Source organism: Mesoplodon mirus (genome assembly GCF_964341445.2).
Source record: "Mesoplodon mirus genome assembly, chromosome: 10".
Lineage (NCBI taxonomy): Eukaryota > Metazoa > Chordata > Mammalia > Artiodactyla > Ziphiidae > Mesoplodon > Mesoplodon mirus.
The window spans coordinates 7562090-7579932 of NC_138986.1; the positions used below are offsets into that span (position 1 = coordinate 7562090).

The following is a 17843-nucleotide window of genomic DNA, read 5'->3' on the forward strand; positions in this document are numbered from 1 at the left end:
TTATCCATTGTCTATATAATAGTTTGCATCTGCTAACCCCCAAATCCCACTCCATCCCTCCCCCTCCAACACAAGTCTGTTCTCTATGTCTGTGTGTTTCTGTCTCATAGATAAGTTTGTTTTTGTTGTATTTTATACATATAAGTGATATCATATGGTATTTGTTCTCTGTCTAACTTACTTCACTTAGTATGATCATCTCTAAGTCCATCCATGTTGCTGAAAATGGCATTACTTCATTCTTTTTATGGCTGAGTAATATTCCATTGTATGTATATACCACATCTTCTTTATCTATTCATCTGTTGATGGACATGTAGATTGTTTCCACATCTTGACTATTGTGAATAGTGCTGCTATGAACATAGGGGTGCATGTTTCTTTTTGAACAAAAGTTTTGTCTGAATATATACCCAGGAGTGGGATTGCAGGATCATATGGCAACTCTATTTTTATTTTTTTGAGGAACCTCATACTGTTTTCCATAGTGGCTGCATCAACTTACATTCCCACCATTAGTGTAGGAGGGTTGCCTGTTCTGCACACCTCCTCCAGCATTTGTTATTTGTAGATGTTTTAATGATGGCCTTTCTGACGGGTGTGAGGTGGTATCTCATTGTATCAATAGTTTTGATTTTATGCCATCCTTTCTTAGTAGACTTGGGTGAGGACATATGACCGTGTGAACAGCAGCTTATCTGCTCTCCAAAGCAAAGCCAAGGGCGTTCAGCATATGCCTGACTTCCATCTTTGAAAAGGAAACCTTCTCCCTTTATACTCATATTTATTTATGCTTGCTCAGCACTAAACGGTCCTCTTGTCTTTTAGAATTATCACACTTTCCTGAATATATGATTTTTTAGTAGAAAAGTAGGCATGAATGAGGAGGATGAGAGAAAAGGATGAAGCTCGGTAGATTTACGTGTTTTTTTTTTGTTTTTTTGCTGCACCACACAGCATGCGAGATCTTAGCTCCCTCACCAGGGATCGAACCCGTGCCCCCTGCAGTGGAAACGAGGAGTCCTAACCACTGGACCGCCAGGGAATTCCCCTTATGTGTGTTCTTTTTAGAGAATATTCAACCAATAAAAAAGCTAAAACTCATTAAATAAAACAATTGCCTAGGAGGGCAAGCAGAGAAAAAGAAGGTTCCAGAATCCAGATCATTGCTGGGAGGCTCCAGTTTGTTATATGTTGATTGCAAACTGGCCGAAGACCTCCTGGTGTCCTTGATGTTTTTCCCAGCTGAGGACACCTGCAGCACTCACATGAACGTCACATCAGGGAGTGAACAACAGCAGAGTCGTGCTGATGCACAGGGCCGCCATCTGCTCTGGCCCAGTTGTAAACAAGTGTTTTATTTAGCCTTTACTTTTTCATTAAGGCCAGGGAGGGGGACTAGGAAATGCATGCCACCCCTTCCTTCAGTGAGGAGGTGGTGCAGTGCCAGATGCTGGGGAACGGAAAAGTGGCAACTGGTGCTCAGATTCCCTGGGTCCTGGCCTGACCAGGCAACCTCTCGCTGCTCTCAGGCTGCTGAGAAGAACGCTGTTGATTATCCAGGTTAGGTTCTGAAGCTATAGTTTTTTCTACTGAATCATGACAGCTCTACAAGTGAGTCCCACTGACAACTTCAATGACAATTTAAGTTTATAACTGACTGCGGAAAAACAAACACAAACAAAAACGAAGAAACCAAATTAAAACACACACACCCTCCCCACCTCCATGAGAAATGTATGTGGTTAGCTCAATGAATACAGATAAATAACTAGTCAATTCAGTAAAACGTTAAGAAAATGCTGTCAAGTTTTCTCAAGACTCTCAACTCTTTCTAAGAAGTAAAGGTCAGTATCTAACTGCACTGGGACAGAGAATTTGTTGAAATGTGTAACAAAAGAGAAGTCCCAAAGGCACTGCACTGCTCATTTTAACTAAAGGGTAAAACGAAAACAATTTATAGGAGGTGTAAGTTATGTATGACTATTACATATGCACATGAAAACTTCTGATTATCCCTGTAATATGCTAAGTTCACCCTGGAGTGGCAATAGACGTCTTTCTTTCGGGAGCAATGACAAACAACAAGACAAGTTAAGAATGAGGACTGAAACTGAAACTACCTCCCATGAATTCCTGAGAACACAGAGAAAGAAAGTCCCTCTGATGGGGATTTGGTCAAACTGGTAGAGATTATTGAGAATAATACCTCAATTTTTGAAGAAAGGATGCAGGATTTTAAACAAACACAATTTTACATCTCCTCTGAATGCACCATCTGCTCTGAGTTCTGAAATAAAATGTAGTGAAAATTCCTAGTAAGTAAGATAAACAGACTTACTTTTTACTTAAAGAGAAAAGTCCAAGACAAGTTTTTCATTTCAAAAAGACTTACCCAAACTGTTGAGTTTGTAGCCATCTTGAATAAAGTCAAATTAAAGATGGCAGATGAGTATGGATTTAGAAAGCTCTTTATTTTTTCAGGCTTTAATTCGAGTTAAAAAATTTGGGTCAGAAACAGCGAGTCTTAGATAAGGATACAGCCTGAAAGACTTTCTTTTCCAGAATTTCATTCTTCAGACCATGAAAAGTCATGCTTCGTGGATGGAAAGTTGGTTAAACCGTTTTCTCTGAGATAATTTTAGAGCTGATTCCCCTAAAAGGCTGCTCAGTATTCTCTTCAGGGGCAGTCATCCTGGTGATGATGTCAAGAAAGGCTGAGAGGAAAAGTCTTTCTAATGTTAATTCAACAGCCCAAGTAACCAAATCCCCAAGTTCCCTTAAGTGGAAGTAAGGGTGTCAGCTCAAGCAAGGAACCTCTGCTAATACTTGGTATTCACACACAGCATTAGGGATTTGAACTTATTCTGAGCAGTCAATTATGACCAGCATGTGACTATAAAAGCAGCCAAATCTGCAGAATATACAAATAAAAATGCATCCAGAATAAGAGCAATTCATTTTCAATGCTGCTAAGAACAATTCTAAGGCTTAAATTGGGATATTCTGTCTACAAAATAAAACTGATCGACCAAACAGAAAAATCTATTCTTTGCCTTATATTTTCTAATATAGGAGAGTGTTCTCTATAAAATAGCTTGATTCTCACCCACTTAGTTACTTCAATATTGGTTTGGACATATGATCTTCAATGATTTCTGGGGTCATGCTGAACGCAACACACATTAAAGTCATCCCAGTCAGTCTAGGGCCAGAGAAAATCTTCTGGGGAAAGTTACATAATGGAAAGATGGGCCACACTTAAGTCATTAATCTTTCTCTCCACTTTCCTAACTTCATATGCAGTGAATACGTAATTAATATTTGATTCCTGTTCCATATGCAGTGAGAACAGATGACGTTGTCTTAGGGAACTACATTTAAAAATTAAACCTAAAACTAAAAAGTGCCAAAGTAAAACAGAAAGAACAGTGAAGTCTCCAATGTTCCTGATCTGTCACCTTCTACTAAATTGGGCATAATTCCCGAGGACAGAAATTATGTCTGTCTTGTTCACTGCACTATCTCTATTCCTAGTTTACTGGCAGAAATTAATAGACACTAAATAGATGTACATTGGCCAATATCTTCCCCAGCTCTTATAATGTGTTAACTCAATGTGGTAGGTTGAATAGGGTTCCCCAAAGTTCATGTCTACCCAGAACCTCAGAATGTGACCTTATTTCAAAATAGGGTCTTTGCAGATATAATGGTTAAGTTAAGGCACAGAGATGCAGAGAAGGTCATGTGAAGATGGAGGCGGAGATTGGAATGATGTCGAGGAATGCCAAGGATGGCTGGCAACCACCAGAAGCTAGGAAGAGGCAGGGAAGGATCCTCACCTAGAGCCTTCAGAGAGAGCATGGCCTGGCCCACACCTGGATTTCAGACTCCCAGGCTCCAGGTGTGTGAGAGAATAAATTTCTGTGTTGCAAGCCACCCAGTTTGTGGTACTTTGTTACAGCAGCACTAGGAAACTAATACGCTCAAGAAAAATGAGATAAATGTAAACAGTCAGTTGTTTATCATCAACCATTCCAGTACGACAAGACTTCACATCTTTTTTCCATCCTTCTCTTCTGAAGATAGGCTTTCTGTAATTTTATTTAAATAGGGTCTATCTGATGTTCTGGGATTTCATAAATCCTTATTTAATTAATAAACTCATCTGTAAGTGTCTGACTGTTTCGACTTCCACAATATTATCAGTTCTTCCCTGATCTGCAGAGGATTCGCAAAAGAAAAGGCAGCTTCTCTTGTGCCGACACAAAGAACTAACAGGGACTCCAGCTCTGCCAGTCACCTCCCACCCCACACCTCCTGAAATGCTGAAATAATAAATCTGCTCTAAAACACACGTTCCCTGGGAGTTTGAAAGGCTTCCTCTGTCCAGTGCCCGCTGCGTGCTGAGGCAGAGATAACCGGCTTTCCATTAACAGTGTATTTGGAGTCACTGACAACCTCTGTACCATACACCGGTCATCAAGCACCCCCCCCACCCCCAATTTATCTCTGAAACATCTCTAAAATCACCGTCTCCCATTCAGGCCCGACTGCCACGACCTTGATTCCTGCTCTCAGCACCTCTCCACCTCATTGCCATTGTCCAAACTGCAACAGCGACTTGGAAGCCACCTGTCCTCCACCTGAAGCTCACAAGACCACGCCCAAGCTCTTGGCTTGGCCTTGGCTGTGAGGCCATCTCCACTGGTGACGGATGATCCCTCAGCCTCCTTGCCAGGATATTCCTGTGATAACAAAGAACGTTTGGTTCCCAAACCATCAAAGGTGGTGCCTACTTCTGAGAACCATGCTTTCCTTTGTAAAATCACTCCTAGCCTTCCCTTCTGTAGGGCACGTTTCTTTTCCTTCTTCATACATGCCTAGTTCTCACCTCTGGGAAGCTTCTCCTGACTATCCCCATGGATTAATCACTTCTTGCACCTTTTTTTTTTCCTATTTCTAAATCTTGTAAGTCATTCTATTAGTTCATTTATCATAGTTTGTTGTGAGAGCATTAAAGTGTCTATATTCCTCACTAGGTTGTCAACCTTTTGAAGTCAAGATGTGTTTTCCTTCCCTTTGCAGTGTTTCACATGGGATTGGCCACGTGGAAGAAATGTGAAACAGGGTCAATGCTATCACAAAATTAAGTTGGATAAAGGTGATCAAAAATAAACTACATTAATTCCACTCCTGGGTCTATATCCAAGAAAAAACCAAAAACACTAATTTGAAAGGATACATGTACTCCTATGCTCACAGCAGTGTTTTTACAATAGCCAAGAAGCAACCTAAGTGTCCATCATCAGATAAATGGATAAAGATGTGGTATATATATATATATATATATATATATATATATATATATATATACATATATATATATATACACACACAATGGAATACTACTCAGCCATAAAAAAGAATGAAATTTTGCCATTTTTGCCATTTGCAGCAACATGCATGGACTTGGAGGGCATTATACTACGTGAAGTAAGTCAAACAGAGAAAGACAAATACTGTATGATATCACTTATCTGTGGAATCTAAAAAATACAAAAAACTAGTGAACGTAACAAAAAAGAGGCAGACTCACAGATATAGAGAACAAACTAGTGGGTTACCACTGGGGAGAGGAAGCGGGGAGGGGCAACATAGGGTAGGGGATTAAGAGGTACAAACTATTAGGTATAAAATAATCTACAAGGATATATTGTACAACACGGGGAATACAGCCAGTATTTTATAGTAACTATAAATGGAGCATAACCTTTAAAAATTATGAATCACTATATTGTACACCTGAAACTTATAGTATTGTACATCAACTATACTTCAATTAAAAATTTTTAAAAAGTAAACTACATCACTCCAAGCTAGATTTCACACATCTATTTCATCCATAAATGAACTGAGAAATGGAGAAAACAGAAAAATCTATAGAACCTATCTTTTATACTCAAAGTAGTTAGGCTGGTTAGGCAGAAAATAGAGTGACATCACTAGAGCATGACTGGCACTACGATTTTGATGCTATGGTCCATTTTCTAAAGATAAGTTCTCCATTCTTGATTATTTTAAGATTTTTTTCAAGTTCTTGGCCACCAAACAGACTTAGGGAACAATTACCTTCTGGTAAGAATGCAGTGACAAGACATGCCACCCCTGCCACTATATTGCTTGCCGCAAAGGGTAGGCGCCGACCAAAACGCTCAATGGTTAGTAAGATCAAGAGGGCTCCTGGCAGTTCCACAACTCCCGAGATGAAAAAGTCGATATAGAGGTTGCCTCCTGTAATTCCCAGGCGCATGACAAGTCCTTGATAAACCACAGCACTTGTGAACCTGGAGCAACATTGAAAGACAAGGCAGAACAAGAGATAACGTCAACCTGATCTGAAGAACGGGATGCATTGTAAATTTGACACAAGCTTTTGAATCCATCACAAGTCAAACTTACCAAGCAAACATAAGTATAAGTGTGCACTTCCTCATTTGGGGAGTTCTCACCAGATCTAAAAAGGATGGATTACTAACTTCCTCATCTGTAACAGTGATCTATATAAGAGAAGCAGATTTCAGTAGCAATATACAGCAAGAAACATCTGCATATTATAGATTTGTCGTTGACCAGATTCAAGGCTACCAGATGATCTTACTGAACAGACCAGGGTCTTTCATTAGTACATCTTAAAACCTGAGAATAAGAAGTTTGATTCTCTAGCCTTTGTAATAGGTCAAATTCACAAAGATGTGCTTGCTGCATTGAGAATCTATGACGGTAATACGAGCAGTCCTATACGCTCTGAGTAAACAAGGATAAAAGGTGTGTTCTAAAGTGAAATACACTTGTGCATTTATTAAATTGGAGAAAATAAGCATAAAACTGGTGAAAGCAGTTCCAAACAAGTTCCTTTATCCATTAAATCCTCAAATCTTAAGTTGTCAAATAAGCTAGAATAACGGTAAGTTCCCAAAGCATGGCACCAAAGGTATCTTTTCGCTTCTGTCCATTTACTGGAATCCAGCATCTTTTTGATCCAGGAAAATTCATCTCGTTTCTATTTGGCCATCCAAGAAGTTGGTCTTTTCTTTAATTCGATTAAAACAATATTGCTGTTTGCCTCCTATGTATAAGGCACTGTAAGGGAAACAAAGCTGGACATACCCACTGCTTCTAGTCCTGTGTGCCAAAAGGATCATAACTCAGTCCCCTTGAAGTGACCACTGTTTCACGTTTCCATGCACTTGCATATTCTGTTACTTCTGTTTGAAGAGTCCTTACACCTCCCCAGTACGGATTTCCCTGCCACTGGGAGGTCTTGGGAACTGATGATCCCCAGTCTGTGCCTGTACTTACCAGACTTCTATCATAGCCCATATGCAACTGCATGCCTTTACAGGTCTACTTATTTTTCTCCCTGCATGAGCTCTGGAGTTCTTGGAGGGCAGGGACTGCACTGTGGCACCAAGCAAAGTGCTTGGTGTTCAGCCAGTGTTTGAGTGATGACTGAATGTTGAGACAGGAAGTCAAGTGCCATGGCATGTCTGTTCCCTCAGAGTATAGCCCTCAGTCTTTGTCCTTCTGTTAAGTGAGAACCCTGGCTAGCAAAAACAGGACCCTCACTGTCTGTTACTCAACTCCAGATCTGGTCCAGAATGAGTGAAAATCTAGGCAAATTTTCCCCAAGACTTTGAGTCAAAAGTCCCTCTACCAGCAGTCAGAGGAATTTGACTTAAATTCAGGCTGATAGTACAATACCTTGTCAATCACCTGTTCTAAACATTACGCTCAACAGGTCAACCAAAGCTGCATATCTGCTGCCTATGCTTGCTCCAAGGAAAGGCACACACACAGAAGAAGACTGCAAAATGGATGTCTTTAGATCACTTTCTTTTCCTAAGTCTTTCCAGTACTGTATTTCTTCTATACCAAGACACACATTCTTCACAGTTGAAAAATCTCGAAATTAGGACGTGTCCTACAACTCGGCTGATAAGAAAGCAATGTGCTCAGTTTCAACAGCGTGGTTTTTCTTACTGAGTGGTGCATAAAATGATGATGTGTCTCAAAATTAACAGTATCTAGGGGTCAATGAAGCAATATTAGTAGTTACCATAGCAATGCCAGTGGAAAACTGCTAATTGATTCCACCATCCATTCTTTTCATCTCCCTTTTGATAACAGAACCCATGGAATTTTAGTTGGGGGCATGGCAGCCTAGCTAAAGTCATATTTTCTAGCCTCTCTTTCAACCACAGGTGGCCCAGTGACTAAGATCTCAGCAGTGAGGTGGGAGCAGAAGCCATGGGTCCCATCCTTTAAAAAGGAAATGGCTTGCTCTTCATTCACTGTCTTCTCTTCCTGAAGGACAGAAGAAGACAATGCTGGTGAAATGGCTTTGATTATACAACCTATTGCAGGCGAAGACGGAGAAACAAGATAAATGGAACCTGGGTCCTAGAGGACCTCACGGAACAGAGCTGCCTTAAGCGCTGGGCTACTCAACTCTGGGCATGTTAAAGAAAAAGAAACTTTTCTCTTTTTTGTCACTGTATTTTTGTGGTGTTTCAGCAGCAAGTCGACCTGTACTGTAACTAATACAATCCTTATTAAAACGTTCCCTGAGCTAATCCTCGAATTTCTAAGACCCCTACCTTCACCTTTGCTGCTCCAAAAATAAAGCAGAAATACCGAAGTGAAAGAACTTAGTATATCACGACAATACAGTTGGCTCTTCACATCCACAGGGTTTGCATCTGTGGACTCAACCAACTGTGGGACTTGTGACTGGTTGAATCTGTGGATGCAGCACATGTGGATACAGAGCATCAACTGAGACCCATTCTATATAAGGGTCTCGAGCATCCGAGGATTTTGGTATCTGCAGAGGGTTGTGGAACCAATATTCCGCAGATACCAAGGGATGACTGTATATTATTACATGGTTGGTTATCAAAATGTTTTTCACAATTAGTTCCTATATATTGCCCACATTAAAATGGTTAACTTCTATGGAGTGTGCAATATTTGTTAGATTCTGGGCTAAGTACTTTACATGAATTATTTCATTTAATTCTCATCAAGACTCTCTAAAGTTAGTACTTTTATTGATCCTATTTTATAGATAAGAAAAACAAGGCTTAAGACACTAAGGATTCAATAGAAGGAAGGTGGCTAAGCTAGGATTTGAAATCCAGGCAGTTGATGGAGAGCCTCTGTTCTTTTTTTTTTTTTGCCGTACGTGGGCCTCTCACCGCTGTGGCCTCTCCCGTTGCGGATCACAGGCTCCGGACGCGCAGGCTCAGCGGCCATGGTTCACGGGCCCAGCCGCTCCGCGGCATGTGGGATCTTCCCAGACCGGGGCACGAACCCGTGTCCCCTGAATCGGCAGGCGGACTCTCAACCACTGCGCCACCAGGGAAGCCCCGAGCCTCTGTTCTTAATCCTCTCACTGCATTGCTGACTGTATAAAAAGCTTTTTATTCTAGAAAACTTCTTTGTAGTTGACGGTGGCTTCTGTATAATTTTAAAGAAGGACATCATGCACTTGACCAAGTATTTAATTTTTAGTTAAAACACTGTTTTATGGAAAAGGTGGCCTTGATTAAAATAATTTAGATTTTGAGGACCTTTAAATTCAAGATTAAAACCACTCATCATATGAGAGCCGTTTTCCTCCATGAATGTATCACTTATTCCAGTGATTCTTATCTTTTCACTTAGGGTTTTTCCACAACTTAGACCTGGGTCATGTTCATCTCAGACTGTTCGTTTCTCTCCAGGGAGAGCCGACAGCTCTGCTCAGGTACATGTACATCACTGTTCACTCAGAGCACACAGGGACAATCCTTTCTTTTCAAAAGCAATATTCAAAATAATTTATTATGGAATCTCTTTTATTTCCTCTTCAATCTTCTTATTTTCTGCCTATAGCCATGACTTGTATGTCTTAGATAAGACTGAACAAATTACTTTCATTCTGGTCCATCCAACGTCAACACCCCAGAGTTTAAGGGAAAGCATACTTCACATATTTCAAGATCTCTAGTCAATTCAGATAGATAATGTGACGCTTAAACACCTTTGTAGATTTTTCAGCTATTCATGGTTCTTAACTCTTTCTAACTCATAAAATAAATATCTCTTGCTCTGCAGATGTCACTTTTTTCTGATCAGGTCTCCAGGCTAGTTAAGTTACTACATGACCACAGAATTATGACATGTTAAATTTTGACAAGACAATAGAGATCTGATGGTCTAACCCAGGAAACTTTTTCTGCAAAGGGCCAGATAGTAAGTACTTTTGGTTGTGTGAGTTATCAGGTCTTTGCTAGAACTACTGAACTGTGCCACTGCTCTGTGAAAGCAGCCATAAGTGGATATATAAATGGATGGCTGTGGCTGGATTCCAATAAAATTTTATTTACAAAACAGGCAGCAAGCCCGGTCTGGCCTGCAGGCGGTAGACTGCCAACCTCTGAACTAGAGGGTTAGTGCTGGATGAACTTATACAGGTACTGTTATTTCCATTACAGGGAGGAAGAAGTTTAGGCACAGGAAAGCTAAGTAGTTAACCCAACAAAGACAGACAAGGAGTAGTTGAACCAGGAAGTTGCTACCTGAGTCTGTATTGCTCACCATTATGCTGTACTGTGTCTGCAGTGTGCAGAGTATAATATTTATTTTATTGTTTAAAAGTATGCTTGTATCATATCATTAATGGCTCTCAGAGGTAGTGGGATTAAGGTGGCTTTTACTTTCTTCTTTTTGGCTATAAATATTCTCTTAAAATTAAAATTTAAACCTACATTACTTTTGTAGCAAGAAAAGATAACTCACTTTTAAAGCGATGGATTTAAATTAGACATTATGCACCTTTTTTTGTCATTAACTCAGTATCACTCTCCCTTTCTTTTTCTTAGTAGAACCCCCCCACCACACCATCCCCCCCACACACACATACTTCATCAATTCGTGTTGTCAGGGAAGCTGACGCTGTTTCTAATTGTAGGCGGATGTCTGATCATCTAAGGATAATTCTATCCTTTATGTCAGTGACTGGGCACATGACCCATTCTGAACCAATGAGGGATAGACATGTGACCAAATCTGAACCAATGAGAAAAAGGGCTTCTGGGAAAGTCCTTCATTGCCTGTAAATCAGAGGCATCCGAGGAATCTTCTCTCTCTCCCCTCAGGGAATTAATGGGGAAAGGGTGGGCTCAAATAGATCTTAGCAGCCATCCTACCCCCAGGAGAGAAGCCGAGTGGAGGGTGGAGAAGGGGAGGAAACCATGGCTCAGTGTGGAGACCCAGGTCTAAACAACCCTGGATGCTGTTCTATCTCTAGAATCCCAGATCCAGGAGCCTGGAACTGTGCTTACTGTCTAAGCCCATTTAGGTTGGTTTTCTGTTACTTGTTGCCGAAAGCAGAATTATCTGGAGAATTCAGTCCAGAACAATGCTTTTGCATAATAACTGAATACTTTTGGCAAAATAATTTTGCATTAAAGAATGAAAATAATTGTTTCACTACTCAAATTTACTCCATAAAAATATGTAGTATTAGTCTTAATTTCAAACTTTTAACATTTATTAGAATCAAGCAGTCACATGATCTCTGCTTTTCCTAAGCACAAGTTTAATGCCTAGTATATATCCTACACCAACAGAATATGAAGTGCTGATAGCAACTGAAGGTAATGGAGACCATAAAACCAATTTTCCCCATTCAGTAAATGAAAGGATTAATAGTGCTTCCAAGCAAGTATTTTGCCAGTTTAAGAACAAATCCAGCTGGTCTTTGATTTACTAACACGCTCTCTACAGTGACGCAGATATTCTGAAAGATGACCCACTTTCTGGGTGTCCAAAGACCTTGAGAGACTAAAAGCCGTATCTCGGATGGAATTCATCCAGGAAAGTCTTGGCAACTCATGTGTAGTAACTGTTGCAGCTCTTATTCTTTGACAACAACTTCTAGCTCTATATTTTTAAATTAAATCATGCTTATTTTCTATTGCCAAAGCGTTACCAGATTTTGCATAGTCTGAGTCAGATACAAAAGAATAGAAACGCTATGTCAGGTTATTATAGATAGATAGATAGATTTTAAAATCTGCTTTATTGAAATATAATTTATGTCCAGTAGAATTCAGCAATTTTAAGTTACACTTCAATGAATTTTGACAAATGTATATACAAATGTATATAACCACCGCTGCCATCATGATGTGGAGTATCTCCATCGCCCCCAAAAGTTTCCTCCTGTCTCTTTGCAGTCAATTCCCTGCCCCCAGCTTTGGCCCCTGGCAAACCCTCATCTCCGTTTTGTCATTACAGTTTGCCTTTCTAGAATTTCATATAAATGGCACCATATAGAATGTTATCTTTCGTATCTAGCTTGGCATTGTGTTTTGTCACACATTTATCCATCTAAGAGGTGTCTGCCTGCTTTCATTAGGAGCAAAGGAAGATGGGAAATGCTCCTGGCAACGTCTGTCTGTTTGGAGTCTTGTTACCTAGTAACGACACTCGTTGAAACGGGGTTGCTCACGGGTAAACTGTACATGCTGGTGTCCTGACACTCATTTACTGAGCTAACGGCTACTTGCTCTATTTGGCTCTTAAGCGTCTTTTAATTCTGCCAAGACTTTTGTTTTACATCAACAATGATGTTAAAAGCATACTTTAGTCATCTTTTTTTGATTAATCCAGCTCTATTTACAGTTCTTTCTGGTGACTTTCTGAAACACTTCTTGAAGTTGACATTTTAATTTAAATTGCCAAGGAAGAGAAAGACATTGTAAATAACAATCTGTTATAAATATGGTGTTCAGAGCTCTCCTGACATGGGATTGGTTTCTGGTCAAGAAACAAACTTGTTACCCAAGGGGAAAGGCAGGGAGGGATAAATTAGGAGATTGGGATTAACATATATACACTACTATGTATAAAATAGATAACCAACAAGGACCTACTGTATAACACAGGGAGCTATACTCAATATTTTGTAATAACTTACAGAAGCAAAGAATCTGAAAAAAATAGGTACATGTGTATGTAAAACTGAATCACTTTGCTGTACACCTGAAACTAACATGACATTGTACATCAACTATACTTCAATACAAAATAATTTTTTTAAAAAAGAGAGAGACAACCAGCCAGGGTCAGGCTAGAGATGCTGTATTTTAGTCGGAACATTTTCTTACCAATGTATTATTTAAACTCTCATCAGTAGCATACGAATAGCACATACACCTCACCTCAACTTACATAGCAGAGGAAGAAAGATTTCCACAACTCTCAGTAACAGCAAACTGCCTATCAACGCCACCAATGTGAAACCGTCACAACCCCAAACTCTCATCCTCCAATGAACTTTTGTTCAAAACGACCCTCCCCAATTTCTTCCCAGAACCTAATAAAAGCTAACCTTCCCTTTGTCTCCTCAGACTGGGCTATGGATTGCCATAGTTTGCGTGTCCCAAACCGTAATTCCTCTGCTATTCCCGAATAAACTCATTTTTTCTAAATAACAATTACTGTTAATTTTGTTTAAGGTCAGCAATACACACGCCTGGCGCACAGTGAGTGCTCAAAAATGGAGGCGGTTGACACTAATATTATTTTTACAACATTTCAAAGATATTTTACTTCCAGATGATAATTCACTTGGCACTTTCAAAAATCTTTTCAGTTAGTAAACTGTACCTTATACTACAATGCACTAGGTGGGGAGATTCTTTTCAAGGTAGTCCTACATGAACCCCCTTGTAAAGACTACTGTCATTGTGCCTTTAAAAAAAAAAAAGGAATGAATTTCTTTTTTATTAGATTTTCTTAAGTTTACCAGGTATATTTAATGTTCATCTGGCACTGTTGATCTCCCAGGCCTTAGGCAGGGTAATTTTTCACAAATGTGAACACAAGTAAATGACGCTTGGAGAACCTTGCTGCTCAAAGTGTGGTCCATGAGTCCACAGTGTGGTCTCCAGGGAGCTTGTTAAAGATGCCCTACCTCGGATCAGAATCTGCATTTTAACAACCTCCCTGGAGACTCGTGTGAGAAGATGGTCCACGAAGTCCTGCCTCACCTGCTGACTCCTAGTATTTATTCTTCTTGGCCAAGACGGAACATGAGTCCCCCGGGTTGAGGTGGAAGAACCCAGCTGATCAGTAGGCTCTGGCGCCGGCAGGGGAGGGAATCGCATCAGGTGGCTGCATTTCCAGCCTTGCAGTTTCACCTGCTTGATCTCAGTGGGTGGATTTTTCAACAGTTGTCATATTTCACAAGGAAAGGTGAAGCCACTGATGAGAAGGGGAATTCATCTCTTCTTGAATCTAACACTGACTTAGTGTCGTCACAAATTCCCAACATGCTCTGTTCTCTAGAACCTTTTACCCTCTAAGAAGTCTGTGTGAACAAAATATTACTTGAGGATTCGGGGTTCACTGATTTGGAGGACCAGGAGTCACGCTCAAAGTTCAACGACCTATATAGGTCATTTCTAGAAGCATCAGGAGCTGGAGAGCTTGGGTGAGGCCAGGGGGAAGTGCACAGTGACTGCTGTGGTACACCAATCCGCCACTGCCTCACGGACACCCCCATCAGTCAGGTGAAGGCCAGAACCAGAAGGTGCAGGAGCAAATGTTTAACATCATAGAACGCTGGCTGGCTTCTAGGTGGCAATAATGCTGCCTGGCATCCATAAAAGAGAATTTGCGAAATTACCCACAGTGGCTTGCAAAATTTTAAAAACCTCATTATACTTTAAAACAAGAGTAGATAAAATATTTACCATACAGAGTTCATATGGTAAAGCAATGCTCACAATCAAAATGATCATCTTGACGCTTATTAAAATAGTTAAAATCAAATTCCAGACACTTAGACCAGCGCTGTCCAATAAAAATATAGGGTCGGACTTCCGGGTAAGATGGCGGAAGAGTAAGACGCGGAGATCACCTTCCTCCCCACGGATACACCAGAAATACAGCTACACGTGGAACAACTCCTACAGAACACCTACTGAACGCTGGCAGAAGACCCCAGACCTCCCAAAAGGCAAGAAACTCCCCACATACCTGGGTAGGGCAAAGCGGAGAGATTCCCGCACAGAGGATCGGTGCCGAGCGGCACTCACCAGCCCGAGAGGCTTGTCTGCTCGCCCGCCGGGGCAGGCGGCGCTGGAAGCTGAGGCTTGGGCTTCGGTCAGAGCGCAGAGAGAGGACTGGGGCTGGCGGCGAGAACTCAGCCTGAAGGGGGCTAATGTGCCACAGCTAGCCGGGAGGGAGTCCGGGAAAACTCTGGAGCTGCCGAAGAGGCAAGAGACTTTTTCTTCCCTCTTGGTTTCCTGGTGCGCGAGGAGAGGGGATTAAGAGCGCTGCTTAAAGGGGCTCCACAGACGGGCGCGAGTCGCGACTGAAGGCGCGGAGCCCGGTGACGGGCGTGGGACGCTGGGGCTGCTGCTGCCGCCGCCAAGAAGCCTGTGTGCGAGCGCAGGTCACTGTCCACACCGCCCTTCCGGGAGCCTGTGCAGCCCGCCACTGCCGGGGTCCCGGGATCCAGGGGCGGCTTCCCTGGGAGAACGCACGGCGCGCCTCGGGCTGGTGCAACGTCACGCCGACCTCTGCCGCTGCAGGCTCGCCCCGCCTCCGTGCCCCTCCCTCCCGCCCGGCCTGAGTGAGCCAGAGTCCCCGAAGAGGCTGCTCCTTTAACCCTGTCCTGTCTGAGCGAAGAACAGACGCCCTCCGGCGACCTACACGCAGAGGTGGGGCCAAATCCAAAGCTGAGACCCAGGAGCTGTGAGAACAAAGAGAAAGGGAAACCTCTCCCAGCAGCCTCAGAAGCAGCGGATTAAAGCTCCACAATCAACTTGATGTACCCTGCATCTGTGGAGTACATGAATAGACAACAAATCATCCCAAATTGAGGAGCCAGGAGTCAGTGCTGTGCCTCTGAGGTGGGAGAGCCAACTTCAGGACACTGGTTGACAAGAGACCTCCCCGCTCCACATAATATCAAACGGCGAAAATCTTCCAGAGATCTCCATCTCAACACCAGCACCCAGCTTCACTCAACGACCAGCAAGCTACAGTGCTGGACACCCTATGCCAAACAACTAGCAAGACAGGAACACAACGACACCCATTAGCAGAGAGGCGGCCTAAAATCATAAAAAGTCTGCAGACACCCCAAAACGCACCACCAGACGTGGACCTGCCCACCAGAAAGACAAGATCCAGCCTCATCCACCAGAACACAGGCACTAGTCCCCTCCACCAGGAAGCCTACGCAACCCACTAAACCAACCTTAGCCACTGGGGACAGACACCAAAAACAACGGGAACTACGAACCTGCAACCTGCAAAAAGGAGACCCCAAACACAGTAACATAAGCAAAATGAGAAGACAGAAAAACACACAGCAGGAGAAGGAGCAAGATAAAAACCCACCAGACCTAACAAATGAAGAGGTAATAGGCAGTCTACCTGAAAAAGAATTCAGAATAATGATGGTAAAGATGATCCAAGATTCTATTTCCCAGATCCAAAATCTTGGAAATAGAATAGACAAAATGCAAGAAACAGTTAACAAGGACCTAGAAGAACTAAAGATGAATCAAGCATCGATTAAAAACACAATACATGAAATAAAAAATACTCTAGATTGTTGGATAAAAACAAATCCTGAGGACTTCCGGGTAAGATGGCGGAAGAGTAAGACGCGGAGATCACCTTCCTCCCCACGGATACACCAGAAATACAGCTACACGTGGAACAACTCCTACAGAACACCTACTGAACGCTGGCAGAAGACCCCAGACCTCCCAAAAGGCAAGAAACTCCCCACATACCTGGGTAGGGCAAAGCGGAGAGATCCCCACACAGAGGATCAGTGCCGAGCGGCACTCAGCAGCCCGAGAGGCTTGTCTGCTCGCCCGCCGGGGCGCGCAGCGCTGGAAGCTGAGGCTCGGGCTTCGGTCAGAGCGCAGGGAGAGGACTGGGGCTGGCGGCGAGAACTCAGCCTGAAGGGGGCTAATGTGCCACAGCTAGCCGGGAGGGAGTCCGGGAAAACTCTGGAGCTGCCGAAGAGGCAAGAGACTTTTTCTTCCCTCTTGGTTTCCTGGTGCGCGAGGAGAGGGGATTAAGAGCGCTGCTTAAAGGGGCTCCACAGACGGGCGCGAGTCGCGACTGAAGGCGCGGAGCCCGGTGACGGGCGTGGGACGCTGGGGCTGCTGCTGCCGCCGCCAAGAAGCCTGTGTGCGAGCGCAGGTCACTGTCCACACCGCCCTTCCGGGAGCCTGTGCAGCCCGCCACTGCCGGGGTCCCGGGATCCAGGGGCGGCTTCCCTGGGAGAACGCACGGCGCGCCTCGGGCTGGTGCAACGTCACGCCGACCTCTGCCGCTGCAGGCTCGCCCCGCCTCCGTGCCCCTCCCTCCCGCCCGGCCTGAGTGAGCCAGAGTCCCCGAAGAGGCTGCTCCTTTAACCCTGTCCTGTCTGAGCGAAGAACAGACGCCCTCCGGCGACCTACACGCAGAGGTGGGGCCAAATCCAAAGCTGAGACCCAGGAGCTGTGAGAACAAAGAGAAAGGGAAACCTCTCCCAGCAGCCTCAGAAGCAGCGGATTAAAGCTCCACAATCAACTTGATGTACCCTGCATCTGTGGAGTACATGAATAGACAACAAATCATCCCAAATTGAGGAGCCAGGAGTCAGTGCTGTGCCTCTGAGGTGGGAGAGCCAACTTCAGGACACTGGTTGACAAGAGACCTCCCCGCTCCACATAATATCAAACGGCGAAAATCTTCCAGAGATCTCCATCTCAACA

At 43.0% G+C, this 17843-nt stretch overlaps 1 protein-coding gene across 1 annotated transcript in view; it reads right to left on the minus strand.

The window, feature by feature from the left end:
• SLC22A3 (solute carrier family 22 member 3) overlaps positions 1-17843 on the minus strand; it is a 94969-nt gene that overhangs the window by 11548 nt on the left and 65578 nt on the right. Inside the window, exons 6-7 of the mRNA XM_082633512.1 lie at positions 6463-6560; positions 6133-6347 (exon numbers count right to left, since the gene is read on the minus strand). Coding sequence (XP_082489638.1) covers positions 6133-6347; positions 6463-6560 — 313 coding nt within the window. The remainder of the gene's footprint in view (positions 1-6132; positions 6348-6462; positions 6561-17843) is intronic.